The 16,333-nt window shown below is 45.0% G+C and overlaps 1 protein-coding gene across 2 annotated transcripts in view; it reads right to left on the bottom strand.

The window, feature by feature from the left end:
• The window catches only part of CARMIL1 (capping protein regulator and myosin 1 linker 1), a 475,715-nt gene that overhangs the window by 91,245 nt on the left and 368,137 nt on the right, over positions 1-16,333 (bottom strand). For both annotated transcript variants that reach the window (XM_073631176.1, XM_073631177.1), the window contains exons 25-26: positions 16,091-16,219; positions 15,542-15,670 (exon numbers count right to left, since the gene is read on the bottom strand). In XM_073631176.1, coding sequence (XP_073487277.1) covers positions 15,542-15,670; positions 16,091-16,219 — 258 coding nt within the window. The remainder of the gene's footprint in view (positions 1-15,541; positions 15,671-16,090; positions 16,220-16,333) is intronic.

Below are 16,333 nucleotides of genomic sequence, written 5' to 3'. Positions count from 1 at the left end.
GGTTTCATTGGTTAGAAATGGACATAGTTTAGAGATGTTGCGGAGGTTGAGGCGGCAAGCTTTGGAAAGTGATTGGATGTGGGGCTGTAAGGAGAGTTCAGAATCCAGGATAACACCTAGTAACCTGACATGTGGGGACGGGTGGATGGTTGTGCCATTGCTCTTGACAGAGAAGTCAAGGGAAGAGGCACGTGGGGGAGGAAATATTATAAGCTCAGTTTTGGACAAGTTGAGTTTGAGGAAGTGGTGTGACATCCATACAGATATGTCGGTTAGTAAGTTAGTGATGTGTGAGGAGACTGATGGAGTGAGTTGAGGGGTGGAGAGATAGATTTGCGTGTCATCAGCATAGAAATGATATTGAAAGCCATGAGAGAATATCAGCTGACCCAGGGAAGAGGTGTAGCTTGAAAATAAAAGAGGTCCAAGAACAGAACATACATATATATATACATACACACACACACACACACACACACACACACACACATATATATATATATATATATATATATATATATATATATATATACACACACACACACACATTATATATTATATATATATATATATATATATATATATATATATATATATATATATATATATATATATAGTCTCAGCAGTTCTTCAGACTATAGGGGGGCGGCTGTGGCTAGTGGGAGAAGAAAATGTCCCAGGCATTAGGGGAGTGTATTAGGGGAGTAAACAATACCTCAGGCATGGTGGTCATTGGGAGTAAAAATTGAATAGTGCTTGTGGTCAGTAGGATTAATAGTGCCCATCATTGGTATCACTGGGAGGAAAAGTGCCCCATCACTGGTATCATTGGAAGGAATAGTGACCCATCTGTGGGAAGAATCGTGCCCCATAACTGGTATCAGTAAGAGGAACATTGCCCTATCAGTGGGAGGGATAGTGCCCCTTCACTGGTATCAGTGGGAGGGATAGTGCCCAGTCATTGGCATCAGTGGGAGGAATAGTGACCCATCATTGGCATCAGTGGGAGGAATAGTGACCCATCATTGGCATCAGTGGGAGGAATAGTGACCCATCATTGGCATCAGTGGGAGGAATGGTGCCCCATCACTGGTATCCGTAAAATGAATATTGCCCCATCATTAGTATCAGTGGAAGGATTGGTGCTTCATCATTGATATCAGTGGGAAGAATATTGTCCCATAACTGGCGTCAGTGGGAGTAATAGTGCTCATCATTGGTATCAGTGGGAGTAAAAATGCCCCATCATTGTCATCAGTGGGAGTAATAGCACCCAATCATTGGTGTCACTGGGAGGAAAAGTGTTCCATCATTGGTATCAGTAGAATGAATAGTGCCCCATCTATCAGTGCGAACAAAAAAGTTACATAGTGCCCCGTGGGCAGAAGGCGAAATAGTGCCCCATCATTGGTATCACTGGGAGGAATAGTGCCCCATTATTGGTATCACCGGGAGGAATAGTGCACCAATCATTGACATTAGTGTGAAGAATATTGCCCCATCTTTGTTATCAGTGGGATGAATAATGCCTCATTTTGGTATCAGTTGGAGGAATAGTGACCTATCATTGGTGTGAGTGATAGAAATTATGCCCCACTATTTGTCAGTGGGAGGAATAGTACCCTAGAGCCAGAAAAAAGGCTAGCAAAGGTCTGCAGTTTGGAGACCACTGCACTAAGCCAATAAGAGCCAATTCCTAATCTTTACATTTGTTACAAATAATATATAATAAGCACAAGCATGTAAATATGTGAAAGCCACCTAAAAATATTTTCTATCCCTTTTGATAATAATGGTTCATATAATATAAAAGATATGTACATTGTAATTTGTCTAATTACGTTTTGTTAAAAGTAGAATGTTCTGTTTTAAGCAATTACAACCATTAATTTTGCATGTCAATGTATTTGGTAATAATTAAGGGGAAAAAAAACACCACATTGAAATGATAAAACCAGCTGCAACGTAAGTTTGACATATGTAAAGATGAATTAGCAGCCTCTTCAGACACAAGGAATAATGTACACTGTACACCTTTGAATGTTTCATGCTTGAGAGCATGAGCAAGTAGGTCCTGGGCAGGCTATTCTTCTAACTTATCCTCTGAGCCAGACTCACTGAGTCCAACCTTTTTTAGCATTCAGAGGATGGCACTTGGCACTGCCACTGCAGAACTGGGCATTAACATAACCCAGCATGTGTAAAATATGCTGATTGCATCAGTGAATATCCATTTACAAGAAATATGAGTACATATAAAAAAAAAAAAAAAAACCCTCTTCTAACATATCAACCAATAGAACCTAGAACCTACAGAGAGGGTCAGGCGCTCACAGAGGGAGTTACAAGGAGGCAGAAAAACACAGTAAGAAACAATTTCATGAAAAATAAATCACAGGGCCTCCAAGAATGGATGTGTAGTATATTGATTATTATTGGAGAATAAGTATATAGTTTAATGGGTCAAACACAAGGTAAGTTGATTGTGTTGTAATCAAAAACCTAAAATGCAGAATAGTGTTAATATATCCCGCCACCTCGTTTTAATTTACGTATTTATACTGTACATATGTAAATTTCCTAGGAAACTAAGAACATACTTAGAGATTTTCCTTTTGGAACAGTAACATGTTTGTTTTCTTAAAGGCTGGACAAATTAAATTTTAATGTAGCACCTAATTTGCATTACCATTGTTTGATTTAATTATAATGCACAATTCTTCATGTGGGAAAGAAGCAAGGCGGCTTCAGTGAACCAACATAATTATGAATGTCATTCACTTAACAGAGATATGCTTTGTGACATTTCAAAAGTAAATGCTGATTACCTAAGGTCATTGTGGAGCATCCTAGTATTTAAAATAACCTAAATGAGTTTTACGTTTGTTGACATCCTACTAGTCCATATTTTGTATGTATGTGAATACACACTACTAGGGTTGCACCGATACCTTTTTTTTATCAAGGAGTATGAGCAACGATACTCTTGGTCAAGTACGCGCCGATACCGAGTATCGATACTTTGTGGTGCGATTTGCGTCAATAAAAAATAAATAAATTGCAGCAAATCGCACTGCAAAGAATTGCATGCAACTTGAACAGGAATGAGGCGTGATTCCTGTCCGAATTGCATACGATTTCCCCCTCTGCTCCTGTGTGTATAGAAAGAAAAAAGCGCCATCTAGTGGGCAGTTTATTAAAAATGTTAGAACTCTCAGTACATATCCGGCCAAATGCAAAATCTTCATAGGTGTCTCGGTCTCGCCGATGATAGCAAATCATGGGCACTGGAGGTGCTCATAGGGCTGGTGGAGAAGTTTCCGGACCCCGTGGGTACAGAGTGGAAGATATGTCAGCATGGGGGCGGACAGCCTCTACATCTCCAGCCCTGTGAGGAACTCCAACGGATCACACCGCATTTCTGTTCATATCACATGCGATTCTTTGCAGTGCAATTTGCGCTAATTGATTTTGTATTGACGCAAACCACACAACAAAGTATTGGTTTCAATATCAGGAGCATTTGTGCGAGTACCGATACTCGCGCAAATGCCCGGTATCGGCACCAATAACGGTACTGGTATCGGTACATCCCTACACACTACACGTTGTACAGTCAAGTCCCTACAGCAACCAGTTGGATCACAGTGCTCCTTTTGAAATAAAAGTGATCAAATTTAATTATAGTATTTGGCTGGTTGCCTATTGGAAGCATCTGTGCTTTTTCAGAAATATATTTTTTGCCCCAATTATTCCATTACCAGTGCACAGGCTTTTAAATTACCTACTGTACCCAATGGGAATCAAAATATCCACATGCACTGCAAATGTTCATTATACCCAACTGTCAGGCCAACTCAGGTGTGCCATATGACAGAGATACATGGAAGCTGCACAGCGTAAACAATGCCAGACAAAGGGCAGGTTCCAGCATCATAAAGACTAGAATGTCAGTAATTGTATTTAACAAACTAATAAAGAGAGTGAGGCATACTTTTTAAAGCTACATTTACCCTTAGTTGAGAAAAAACTAAATATATTAAAGCAATTAACTGAAATACCTATATATGTAAAAACATACAATCAACATACACATAATGTTATTAGGACCGACAACTGTACATGAGGAAGGGTGTTCCCTTGATGCCCTACAGAAACCTGATGGGCAAGGAAAGGGGAAATTCACTGACAGGTAATGAAGGGTCCGATGGCAAACAGGGTGTGGAATTTTTAAGCGAGGGCTTAGAATGAGCAGCCTTCATCATTGGAAATTACATTTATATGTTAAAAACAACATTTTAATGACTGAATTTACTTACCAATGCCAATAAAAAGTACAAAAAGAATTCCTTGACAAGATCAATGTTAATTATCACGACTGCTATAGTTGATATCATGTCCTAATTTATTTAGCTCTACTCTGCATTATATTTCCATTCTTACCCTTCGAAAACAGTGTTGCCAACCTACCAGATTAAATTTACTGACACAACAACCAAAATTTACTGGCACAACCAAGTTTTTACTGGCATTTCCAAAAGTTACAAAATTACAGTTTTAAGTACAAATTACAGTATTTAGGCTACAAATACAATATGCAATTAGAAATTTGATTTAAGGTAGATAATAAGGCAAAAAACATTTCTTATTTTATTTTCAATATAGTAAGTAGCTCAGGGACAGGACTCAGGAGGGCAAAAAATTTGAATGGGCGACACACACATAAAATTGACTCTCACAGTAACACCGACAGCAGTGTACAGCAGCACAGATGATGATGAAACCTCACTGACACAACACATCACCTCCTGAGTCACAGTGACAGTCTCTCTCCAAGCCAAGTGGTTCCTCTAGTCCACTCCAGTCTAAACAGTAATGACAGTCCTGGTCCCAGCCACCTTGCTCCCATACCGCAGACATGCACATGAGGCTCAGGCCGCTCTGCTTGGCTCCATTGCACCATAACATGACGTGACATGCTCAGGTACCGCCTCTGCAGAGCCACCCGATTACACTGTAGCACGCACTCAGATGGTCTCAGCTGGCTCCGGACCAAGCCGAGCATCACAGCCATATTTTTTACTGGCATTTACTGGCAGAAGAAAATTGCCTGTTTTTTACTGGCTGCCAGTAAAAATACTGACAGTTGGCAACACTGTTCCAAAACCTACCTGTCTAGACACTGCACACCACCATTTTAAATAATTAATAGATAGGTACTGGACCTTTCCAGTATCACTTAAACTCCAAAATTCTGTCTCTGCTGGAAGAAAACACTCTCATCGGTTATATTTGGTCTAAAAAATTGGATTTTTGACTTACCGTAAAATCCATTTCTCTGAGTTCATTGACAGACACAGTGCTCTATTATTCAGAACCATAGGTTATACCGCCCCCTACAGGAGTAGGACATTAGGCAGAATAAAAGACTTGGCTACGCCTATGGGCAGTCCTAGGGGGTATACACCCCCCTCTCTGCTATAGGCCTTCAGTTTAGTAAAAAGCAGTGTCAGAAGTATTAAAACTCCTTAGAGGGGTGGGTGCGGTCTCTGTCAATGAAATGGATTTTACGGTAAGTCAAAAAAACCATTTTCTCTTTCGTTCATTGACAAATACAGCGCTCCATTATTCAGAATCATAGGGACATCCCAAAGCAATGCCAAACATGAGGGGTGGGACAACGAAAAATCCCAAGGCTAACACAAGAGCCAACCAGATAACAGAAGCTCAACACAGAACAAAATGGAGCCCAACCTGAACAATACTCTTTCAAGAGGGAATAGACCCTCTAAACAGCAGCCTGCAAAACCTTGCGGCCAAAAGAGGCACCCGCAGATGCCAACACATCCACTTCGTAGAACGTTGTGTAAGTGTACACCGACGACCAAGTTAACTTGACCAAGTCAACGGACGCCTGATGATAGAAAGCCCAAGAACACTGAGTGCCCGAGAAGAATGCACAGGAACAGGGAAAGGAGGAACCCGATCCCTGACAGAATAGGCCAGAGTCATCTGTCTGATCCATCCAGAAATGGTCGCAGAAGAAGCAGACAGCCCCTTTCTTGGCCCATCCGTGATCACCGTGAGTCTGACCTCCATAAAGACTCAGTGGCTGCCAAATACACCCAAATAACATCCAGGGCAGATAAGGCAAATTCCTTAGGATGTATTGACCAGGGACACAAGGAAGGGAACACAATGTCCTTATTCAAAAGAAAATCTGAGGAAGGAACGATGGAAAAGGGCGAAGAACCACCTTAACCTTGTGTAACACTTGGTAAGGTGTACGACAAGATAACACCACCATTTCCGACACCCCGCGAGCAGAGGTGATAGCCACCAAGAGGCCACCTTCCAAAACAGAGGAAGCAGTGGAATCTCACAAATATATTGAAAGAGAGGCTTCTGTAGAACCAAAATCACCAAGTTCAGATCCCATGGCGGTAGAAGAGACTGCACCGGTGGAACCAGACGTCGAACCCCTTGAACAAAAAAGTACGCACCAGGAAGTGCAAGACCAGGGGACGCTGAAGAAGACACCTGGCCCTCGATAGTACTCGAGGCCCATTCCTGCTCAACCCCCCGTGAAGGGAGGCCGGAATCGGAGCCACCGCGAAAGAACGAGGATGAATGCCCGGCGACTCACACCAGGATATATGCGCTTTCCACATTCGGAGGTAGAACCTCCTAGGAGGTAGACTCCCTAGCCATCAGCAGTGTCGGAACTGCAGCACCTGGCTCATCACAGCTAGGCCGTTAAAACCAGCGACTCTAAAGCAGGATGGGGAAACGGCCCCCTGGGCCAGTAGATCCTCCCTGAGAGGCAGTCGCCTAGGAACGTCGGCGACCAGGCGCACCCAGACCAACGGGACCCATCCGGAGCCAATAGAATGACCGAGATCAACGCGGTCATGATCTTGCGCAAAAGCTACAGCAGCAGCTGGAGAGGAGGAAAGGTGTATAGAAAAACGTTACCGCCTCATAGACGTTCTGCCCACCGGAGGATACTGGAAACTGCCAGTGCTTCCAACACCCTATCTGCCCTGCCCTGGTGATTGACATAAGCCACTGCAGTTGCACTGTCCGACTGGATTCGTACCGGGACCCCCCGAAGTCGATACGCCCATGATGCAGACATAGCCTGATCTCTCAAAGATCCAGGATATTGCTCGGTAGCCCGGATTCCACCAGTGTCCAAGGACCCTGAGCAGAGCTCAGTCCCAGGACACCTCCCCACCCAGACAGACTGGCATTGGTGGTCATGGAGATCCCAGCAGGGAACTAGGTCCTTACTCCTGACTAGGCAGAAAAAAAACTGAAGGCTTATAGCAGAGTATGTGTATACCACCTAGGACTGCCCATAGGTGTAGCCAAGTCTTTTTCTGCCTAGTGTCCTACTCCTGTTGGGGGCGGTATAACCCTATGGTTCTGATGGAGCGCTGTGTCTGTCAATGAACGAAAGAGAAATTGGCATTATATTGTGGAACAGTAATACCTAATCAGTGTCTGTCTCCATTAAGAAGCCACAAGATATCTGCAACATATTTGAAAACATAGATGCTCATTTTACTTCTATATCACACCATTTCACTTTGGTTTCCTCCTATATCAAACCATCTAATAAAATGACATGCCTCAGTCACCTGTGAGAGGACTAAAGCCAAGTACACAGGGTCTGAATGTCGGACGATTTCTTTTGAACATTATTATGTTTCTATTAAACATCTACTGACATTCGGCCTATGTGTACTGCACGCGGTCCGACAGAAGCCGGTTTCTGTCGAAGGGGCATGACCGAAAAAAAAGGTCCACCGATCGACAGAGCCCTAGATAGACCTTGTATCCTCCACTATGGAACCTAACATATATCTTGCACAGGTTATGTATGTATGTTATGGCCCTAGCACTCTGTTGGCGGCGGAACAGCCTTGACACTGAGACATTTGAGGAAGCAGTTCCTGAGGTTTTAAATGAGGGACATCTGGTGCTTTTCTTCACAGGAAGTAGAGAACTCTTCCCGCCGGGAATCTTTTGTCCAAATGCTCACCAAATAAACGTTCCCCATGAAAAGGGAAATCTGACAATAACTTTTTACAAGAAAGCTCGGCTGACCAGTTCTTAAGCCATAAAAGTCTGTGCATAAGTACAGACAAAAGAGACAAACGAGAAACCTATTGAATCCTTTAAAGGCCTCAACAGCAAAACACAGCGCTCGAGGAATATCGGTCTTACTTTCAGGCAGATCATCCTCCTGGTTAGGCCTATCAGGCCGTTTGACCTGATCCTTTACGGACTGGCAAATACCAATTGCTGCAACAGCTGGCTGAATAGCTGAACTGGCCAAAGAAAAGGAAGCCTTTAATAATAACTCCAATTTCTTGTCAACAGGGTCTTTCAAGCCCTGTGCGTTATCTACCGGACAAGTTAATGTCTTGTTCAAGGAAGAGACCGTTGCATCTACGGCTGGCATGCTCTATTTTTTAACAAACTTTTCATCCATGGGATATAAAAGGGAAAACCTTTTAGGAGGAACAAAAATCCTGTCAGGATGTTCCCAATCAGCATACACCCCCTGTTCCAACAGGGGGTGTATGGGGAAAGCCTGTGCAGCCTGAAGAGGTCTTAGGGATCCCAAAGAGGACTAGGGGGGCTCAGTCACCTCTGTAAGAGGCAACTTAAAGGCAGACCGAACCATTTCAGTCAGGGTCAGGTTCAAAAGCCTCTGCGACTAAGAGGCAGACACCAACTGGATCTCTTCTTGTCCAGATTGCTAGGAAGCAGACTCATCTGCCGGGCACTCCACTTAATCCTGAGCTTTTGGCTCTTCCCCATCAACCCATTCCTGCTCCAGACTAGGAGGCTCCAGGGAGGGGGATTTGTCACGCTTCTTGCCACCCTGTGGGATGGAGGCAAACATGCCAGCAATCCTGTGCTCCTACCCGGCTAGGTGCGAGGACAGTTCATCCTTGATGATAAAGGGTGAAGCAGCAGCATTGACTGTAGGCACAATACCAGATAGGCGCAGTGGCTCTGGTCCTTCAGGGGATACAACACTAGGGATACAACTAGGTTCATCAGGAACTACGGACGACATAGGTGTGCACTTCCCTGTACTGTAGTGTTAGTCCCGCTCCTTTTTTTTTTAAACATTTACTAGCCACAAAAAGAGAGTACTTGGGTGTAGTATAAAAACACCTCAGAAGGGAGACCCTTTAATAGGGCTCACCAAGTCCCTATGTAACAATCCTGCTAAGCACATTTAGCCTGCCAAGCAACACTTGGTGACTCACGTGACCTGGGTAAGAAAAAATTAACCATTGCAAGTGTCTGTTCAGAGCCTGCTCTGTGTCCCACAGCTGCCTTCTGGAAGCACCACATTGCTTGGCCCACACAGTTTAAATAAGTGCCGGAACGTTCTGTACATGAGTGGGCACGCATGTGCGTGGTCCCGGCGAACGGGCGTGGGTGTATTAGTGCACGACGCGAATCTTCGTGTGTCCAGATAAGGGCTACTGCGCATGTGCGGGAAAGCTGCATGCACCATGGCCGCCAAACAACTGCTAAGTCCAGCGGCGCTTTAGCAAATGCACGTGCGCCATGGCCACCAAACAACTGCAGAGCACAGCGCCGCTTTTGCCAATGCACGTATGCCATGGCCACCAAACAACAACTGCTGAGCACAGAAGCGCTCTTGTGAACACACGTGTGCCATGCTGAACCAAGGCGAAGTGGCGCACGGTCGTGCACCATCATACAGGTATAAAACAGCCAGACACAAACAAAAAAAGGTACTTTTTGCAAACACCCACAGCTAGCCTAAAACTCCCCAATATGGTCACCGCACACAGGTGTCCAGCCTTTAGCTAGCTTGACTGATTGTTACAATCACCGGGACACCCCACAATAATAATAAATAAAGGGGTTTCACTTACCCGTCCAGGCGCAGGGCCACTTTGAAACTAAGAGCCCAATGTTCACTGTGACAGACCTAGCCGGGAGAGAGACTTTTGGAGGGGACTGAATGCTAGCCTCTTGCCGATTGATCGTGGGCCCTGGCATTTGGGGGAACGGTGCTCTTTGTGAGCTGTATGCCTGAGGACCCTTGAGGTGGTGTTACTTTGGATTCAGGTCCATATCCCCCTAAGAGACACAGACTCTGGGGACCCTGGATTTGCCATATTAGAAATAGTGGCTGATTCAGAATGCTGGGACAAATACTGTTAGGAGATGCTGATGTCAATTCCAGCCACCTGTCTGTCTGTTGCCTGCTAGAATGTGTTTATTGTAAATAAGTCTAGTATGGGATCTAAGAGTCACTAGATCCCCATTGTTGTTTGTGTTAATTAACTTTGCTATTGTGTGAAGAAGAGTTCTGTGTTGATTTGTGATAATGTTGATTGTGTTTTCTGAGCTACAAGACGGTCAGTCTGGCCTAAAGGTCATGACTGAGTTATCTAGGCTGTCTAAAGGGATTAGTTAATTAGCCAATGTTAATTAGGTTTATGGTCACAGGTGTATGTTCAGAGTAATATGAGCAGGAGGTATGCACCTCCTCTTTTACTGTATAAAAGAGCCTGTATTCCTTTCAATAAAAGAGATTCCTGGTTGAACTTACATACAGCCTGCCTGATGTTTGTTCTGAGCTATCACAACTGGATTTGAATGGCACATAGCTGTAGTTTAATTCCCGGAGCATCGGATGACCGAACCATCAGACGTTGCAATCTGATTCAATAGCCACAGAGGAGTGTCGGGAGAGTGGAACCGAGCGAGCAGGGGCTCGTTACATTGGTGGCAGCTGTGGGATTTTCTCTCCAGTTACTGGGACACTCCAAACCAGCCTGCAGGAGAGACACGCTGAAAGACTTAAACAAAAAAATGGGAATTTCCTGCGAGCCACAAATGGATCAATGCCTCTAAGGGGTGACAATCATTAATTAATTAGCAGCAAACACTCAACCACGTTTCATATCGTGTAATATAAAGCATAAAAATAATAAATGTGCCTGCGCTGAAAAATGTACTAAAATATCTTCCCCCAGAGGAAGGCACGTGATCCCTGTGCCGAATACGCGTCGGGGAGGGGTAGGACGGAGCTGTCAGCAGTGGAGGAGACATTACACACCACACCGCACGCCATCTGAATCGCAGCTTGTTTTATACGCTTGTTAAGTTTGGTGCACTGAAGCACCCACTGAATGTGAGTACCCTCCTGGAGGATTTTCTTTTGGTTAATAAAATATCCCTGCTTTATTACACTATGGAGTTCTTACTTCTCTCCTATACATGTGGATACTGACTGCACCTGTGAGGATTGTATTCTTACTATTCCATCCTGAGGGAGCCCAGGATTGGCCCCACTGCGTGTTTGACACAGTTTAAATACTGGGTCACACGAGTAGAGGTGAGCGCAAGCACATGTGGGGTGTCACGGGAGAGCACGTATTGTTTGCTGTGATTTGAGCACCTTTTTAGAAGATCTCGGAGGAACTTTTTTCTTATGGACACTGTTTGCATACATTTTTTTGGATTTTAATCCGTGGATTGAGCTGGACACTTGCAATACACAGGTTACCTGTGCACTTGTTGTTGTTTTTATTTATGCATGGTGCACTTTCAATGGGTTATATTGATTTTTGCACAATGTTATATGCACTTTGAGGCTTAATTTTGCACTTTTATAGTATACATATATGATTTCACAGCTCATTTATAGTGGACTAATTTACTATATATGCACGTTATTTTAGTACATTTTTCAGCGCAGGCACATTTATTATTTTTACGCTGAAAGACTTACTTGAGAGCCGGGAGGGACCGGTGGGATCGTGCTTCCTTGCCGTGAACACATCCAAACCCTCACCCGGATCCAAGGTCCAGATAGCAGGGGAGGAGAGGTACAGATACCAGCCACCATGGAAGAGGAATTCAGAAGGAGGTTGTGAGAGATGCAGATACAGCATAGAGGACCAGTATCAGAGCAGGTCCTGCTGGGATGGTTTGATTCTATCCGCGGCAAACTCTGGAAGGAAGCGCTAGCCCGTGAGCAGTGAAACCAGGGAAAAGTTCTCCCCTCCATCCATGTAAGGTACTGGTCGCAGTATGAAGTGCGAATGCTGTTATTGGGGGAACAACCGAACCAGAAGTGGACAGCTGAGTTAAGCAGGCTGATCCGGGCAGAAATGCGGTTGGACGAGCGTTACAGAGCCCTCCAGTGGTATGTAGCCCAAGTGTGCCCGTGGACTGTGGATGACAGCCCCATGGAAGACTTTGACTACGATGGCCTGGGATTGTTGTACTGGAGGCTGTCCAGGGACCCTGACTTTGGGAGTGATTGGGAGTGGTGTTTGGAGGAAATAATGAAGCACAGAGAGCGAAGACTGAATGTCTCGGAAGTGCACTGGGTACAGGAAGATTTGGGGTTTCTGGCCGTTCAGGAATGGGAGCTGGAGATTGCCTACAGACAGCTGCTAGACTCTGCTCAGCAGCAGGATGGGGCTCCCTTTGCCTGGGACCATCAGGAAATACCAGGTGACAACTCTGAAATCCTGGCTGAAGAGTCAACAATGTGGCAGAGTAACAGTGTGCTTTGCCAACCTGCCCCCACAGCTATGGACGTGGAGGTCTTATGGTGGATGGAGCAAGTGCTGACTGACCCTGATGAACCAGTTTCTACATTGGATGATCTTGGATGGAGGAATGTGCCTGTCCAGCAGAATGCCAGAGAATCGGCAGTGGAAAATCTGGAGATTGCTATCCCCAAAGCTGAAGTGCTGACAACAGGGCAGAGCTCTGCTAACCTCTGTCGAGCACTGATAGCATCTTCTGGGTTCCACGGAGAGGAGATGGTGAACCTTTATCCCCAGACACCAGTTGCAGAGACAGGGGATTTGATAGACTTTTCTGCTGAGGAAGAACAACCTGGTGAGCCTCCAGCAGAAGAAGAGCTGTTATTAGGGCCAAACTTCACTGTGCTCTGCCCAGCACCAACAGAAGTATCTGTGGAGTTACAAGGAACTTCCCCAGCTGAAGCGCTGGCAACCAGACAGAGGGTCCAAGATCTCTGCTCTACACCTGCAGCGGTTCTGGAGGCTCAGGGTGAGAAGGAGGTGGTCACTTCCCAGCAGCAGATCAGGATACATGGGGAGAAGGGAAAGGAGGTGTTCGTCGTCCCTCCCCAACAGTTGGCCAGGGTGGAGGAAGTGGTCTTTCCTCCCCAGCAAAGATCCCTGCACCTGGGAGACAGTACCACAGACATATCAGCCCAACATCCAGATGAGGGAATGGAAAAGGAAGCAGCCGGCTCACCTCCCAATGGCAGTTACACAGTTTGGGAGTGGAGGAAGCCAGCCTCCTGCCCAAACGGTTAGCCAGAGCAGAGGATGTTGAGTCCTCAGCAGAAGGGCTGGCAACCGGGCAGAGTGCTGCTGGCCTCTGCCCTCAACTAACAGAAGAGAGAGTTCCTGTGGTAGTGGATGGGACTTCAGTCTCCACTTGTATACCCCAGGGATGCTGGGCGGTCGGCCCAGATCCCCAAAGGCATGACGGAGTGAGCCCAGTCACCCTGTCTTCTCTCCAGCGGCTGAAAAGACTCCAGGGAGAAGGGCCAGTCCAGGCCTCTCCCCAGCAGTGGGTGTGTTCTCTGAGAGAGGCAGAGGTTGGCTGGGTAAGTAATGCTCTGTTTGGGATAATTTATTTGGGGTACTGTGTGGATATCAGCATTGGGGGACTGGAATTATGGACTAACTTTGGAGTCAACCCGTCTGGGGTCTCCTCCTGTGTTAGTCTCCTGCCGAAAGGGGAGAAATGTGACAGACCTAGCCGGGAGAGAGACTTTTGGAGGGGACTGAATGCTAGCCTCTTGCCGATTGATCGTGGGCCCTGGCATTTGGGGGAATGGTGCTCTTTGTGAGCTGTATGCCTGAGGACCCTTGAGGTGGTGTTACTTTGGATTCAGGTCCATATCCCCCCAGACTCTGGGGACCCTGGATTTGCCATATTAGAAATAGTGGATGATTCAGAACGCTGGGACAAATACTGTTAGGAGATGCTGATGTCAATTCCAGCCACCTGTCTGTTGCCTGCTAGAATGTGTTTATTGTAAATAAGTCTAGTATGGGATCTAAGAGTCATTAGATCCCCATTGTTGTTTGTGTTAATTAACTCTGCTATTGTGTGAAGAAGAATTCTGTGTTGATTTGTGATAATGTTGATTGTGTTTTCTGAGCTACAAGACGGCCAGTCTGGCCTAAAGGTCATGACTGAGTTATCTAGGCTGTCTAAAGGGATTAGTTAATTAGCCCATGTTAATTAGGTTTCTGGTCACAGGTGTATGTTCAGAGTAATATGAGCAGGAGGTATGCACCTCCTCTTTTACTGTATAAAAGAGCCTGTATTCCTTTCAATAAAAGAGATTCCTGGTTGAACTTACATACAGACTGCCTGGTGTTTGTTCTGAGCTATCACAACTGGATTTGAACAGCACATAGCTGTAGTTCAATTCCCAGAGCATCGGATGACCGAACCATCAGACGTTGCAATCTGATTCAATAGCCACAGAGGAGTGTCGGGAGAGTGGAACCGAGTGAGCAGGGACTCGTTACATTCACCCTTCACGGCGGGTTCCTGTCACTTGAGGACCTTCAAGGACTGTGTGCCCTTTTCATGTTTAGGGTCCACTCCCTTGGACCTCTACAGCACCCTGCAGAATGCCTTAGCGTTGTAGTGTCCAGAATTCCACTTTGCAGGGTCCAGCGCCCGGAGGCCGCATTACCGGCAAAACCTCGCAGGATCTTGAGTCTTCTTTGTGAGGCTCGGGTACAATTTATGTAAGCATATAAAGCCTGTGTCAAATGGATCCAATCGGTCAACCCTTGATTCATTTAAGAACCGTTTGTGGGACTAGAGACCTGGAGCTCAGAGAGCGCAAACAAGCCGTGCCATCCACCTTGCAGATACTGGTAAAAAACTGAAGTGCTTCCTGTGTGGTAGGGGTTATATAGGGGATCACTTCCTGTCTAAAGACCTTTGATCTACCAGTGTCCATTCACCTGGAGATGGAGTATAACCCAGCAGGTAATGAATATTAGCCTGACTCTGTGTCCCATGATGTATGAAAAAGAAATCATTTTTTTTGGAAACAATGTCTAATAATGTTCAAGAGAGTAATATAAAGAATCCAGAAAATACGGTTCTGAGTTTTTTCCTTTCTGAAATTGACACACCAAAACTTGAGAATTTGGTGCAAAAAGGGCGGTCATGAGAAACATTTCTGCTATTACATACTACCAATCCCTAGAAGGATCACGGTGTGTTGGCTAGAGTCCCATGTTCCCTGCACCATCCAACTAAAGTCTTTAATGCAATGTGCAGTGTTAGGCTGAAACCGATACTCCAGATTCATGCCTAAAACTTTCATACAAATAAACCTAGAATATAGAGAAAGTGGTGGTAGTCCAAAGATACAACTCTCCCAATTCCTGTTTCTAAAGTAAAATACAGCCTAAAATAAATAATGGATACTTTAAAAATTAATTTATACCTTCAGCTGCTCATCAACAACTCTGGTCACCTCTCCTGCCATTGATTCTAAGGTCTCTTGAATTGGGGTAGGTAAATTATTGGCTCCAGCCCATGCTGCACCTCCGAGATGATATAAATTTGGCAAAAGCTAGAAGAGAACAGACACATATTAGTAATGAAGATGCCAAATGCTTTACAGACTAGAACCTCCCATGTATACTTTTAAAGCTGAACTACAGATGCAAGTAGTGTAAGTACCAGCTTCTCACAGGGCCTGTATAACGGGGAAGAGATAGGGGGGGAAAGCAGCGCAAGCAGCTAATTAGGTGTGTTGCAGTGCTAGAAAGATGCTGATAGGAGGAGAGAACAGAGTGACAGAGAGATGAGCTCATTGGTGCACTGCTTAAAGTGGTGTAAATCACAGGACTGAATGGACAGAAGTACAAATCCTTTGGGTAGGTAAAACAGCTCTCATGTATGAATTTTATCTGTTCACTTTACCATTAGCCTGAAGTTCAGCTTTAAGTCAGAGGGCCAGCACAGCAAAATCTTTAGCAGGTGCACTTACAGTTTTTGAATTCTTTGCATCTCGCATTATTTTCTCAGCAGACTTGACATCTTCTAAGACAAAATCCACTCCACAGTTTCGCAAGGAGTTTAGGTGGTCTTGGACTTTGACACAAATTCTGTCAATCATCTAGAAATGAATAAAGGATAAAATATTGTTAGCACTACCTTATGACTTATAGAGGCGCAGTGAAAAAATCGTTTGAGTGTGGTCAGTTTGTACACTCACACTATTGCCCTTTTA

This window comes from Aquarana catesbeiana, linkage group LG05 (genome assembly GCF_042186555.1).
Source record: "Aquarana catesbeiana isolate 2022-GZ linkage group LG05, ASM4218655v1, whole genome shotgun sequence".
In the NCBI taxonomy this organism is placed as follows: domain Eukaryota; kingdom Metazoa; phylum Chordata; class Amphibia; order Anura; family Ranidae; genus Aquarana; species Aquarana catesbeiana.
The sequence above is the reverse complement of the archived record's forward strand: the minus strand, read 5'-3'. Positions and strand labels throughout refer to the sequence as shown.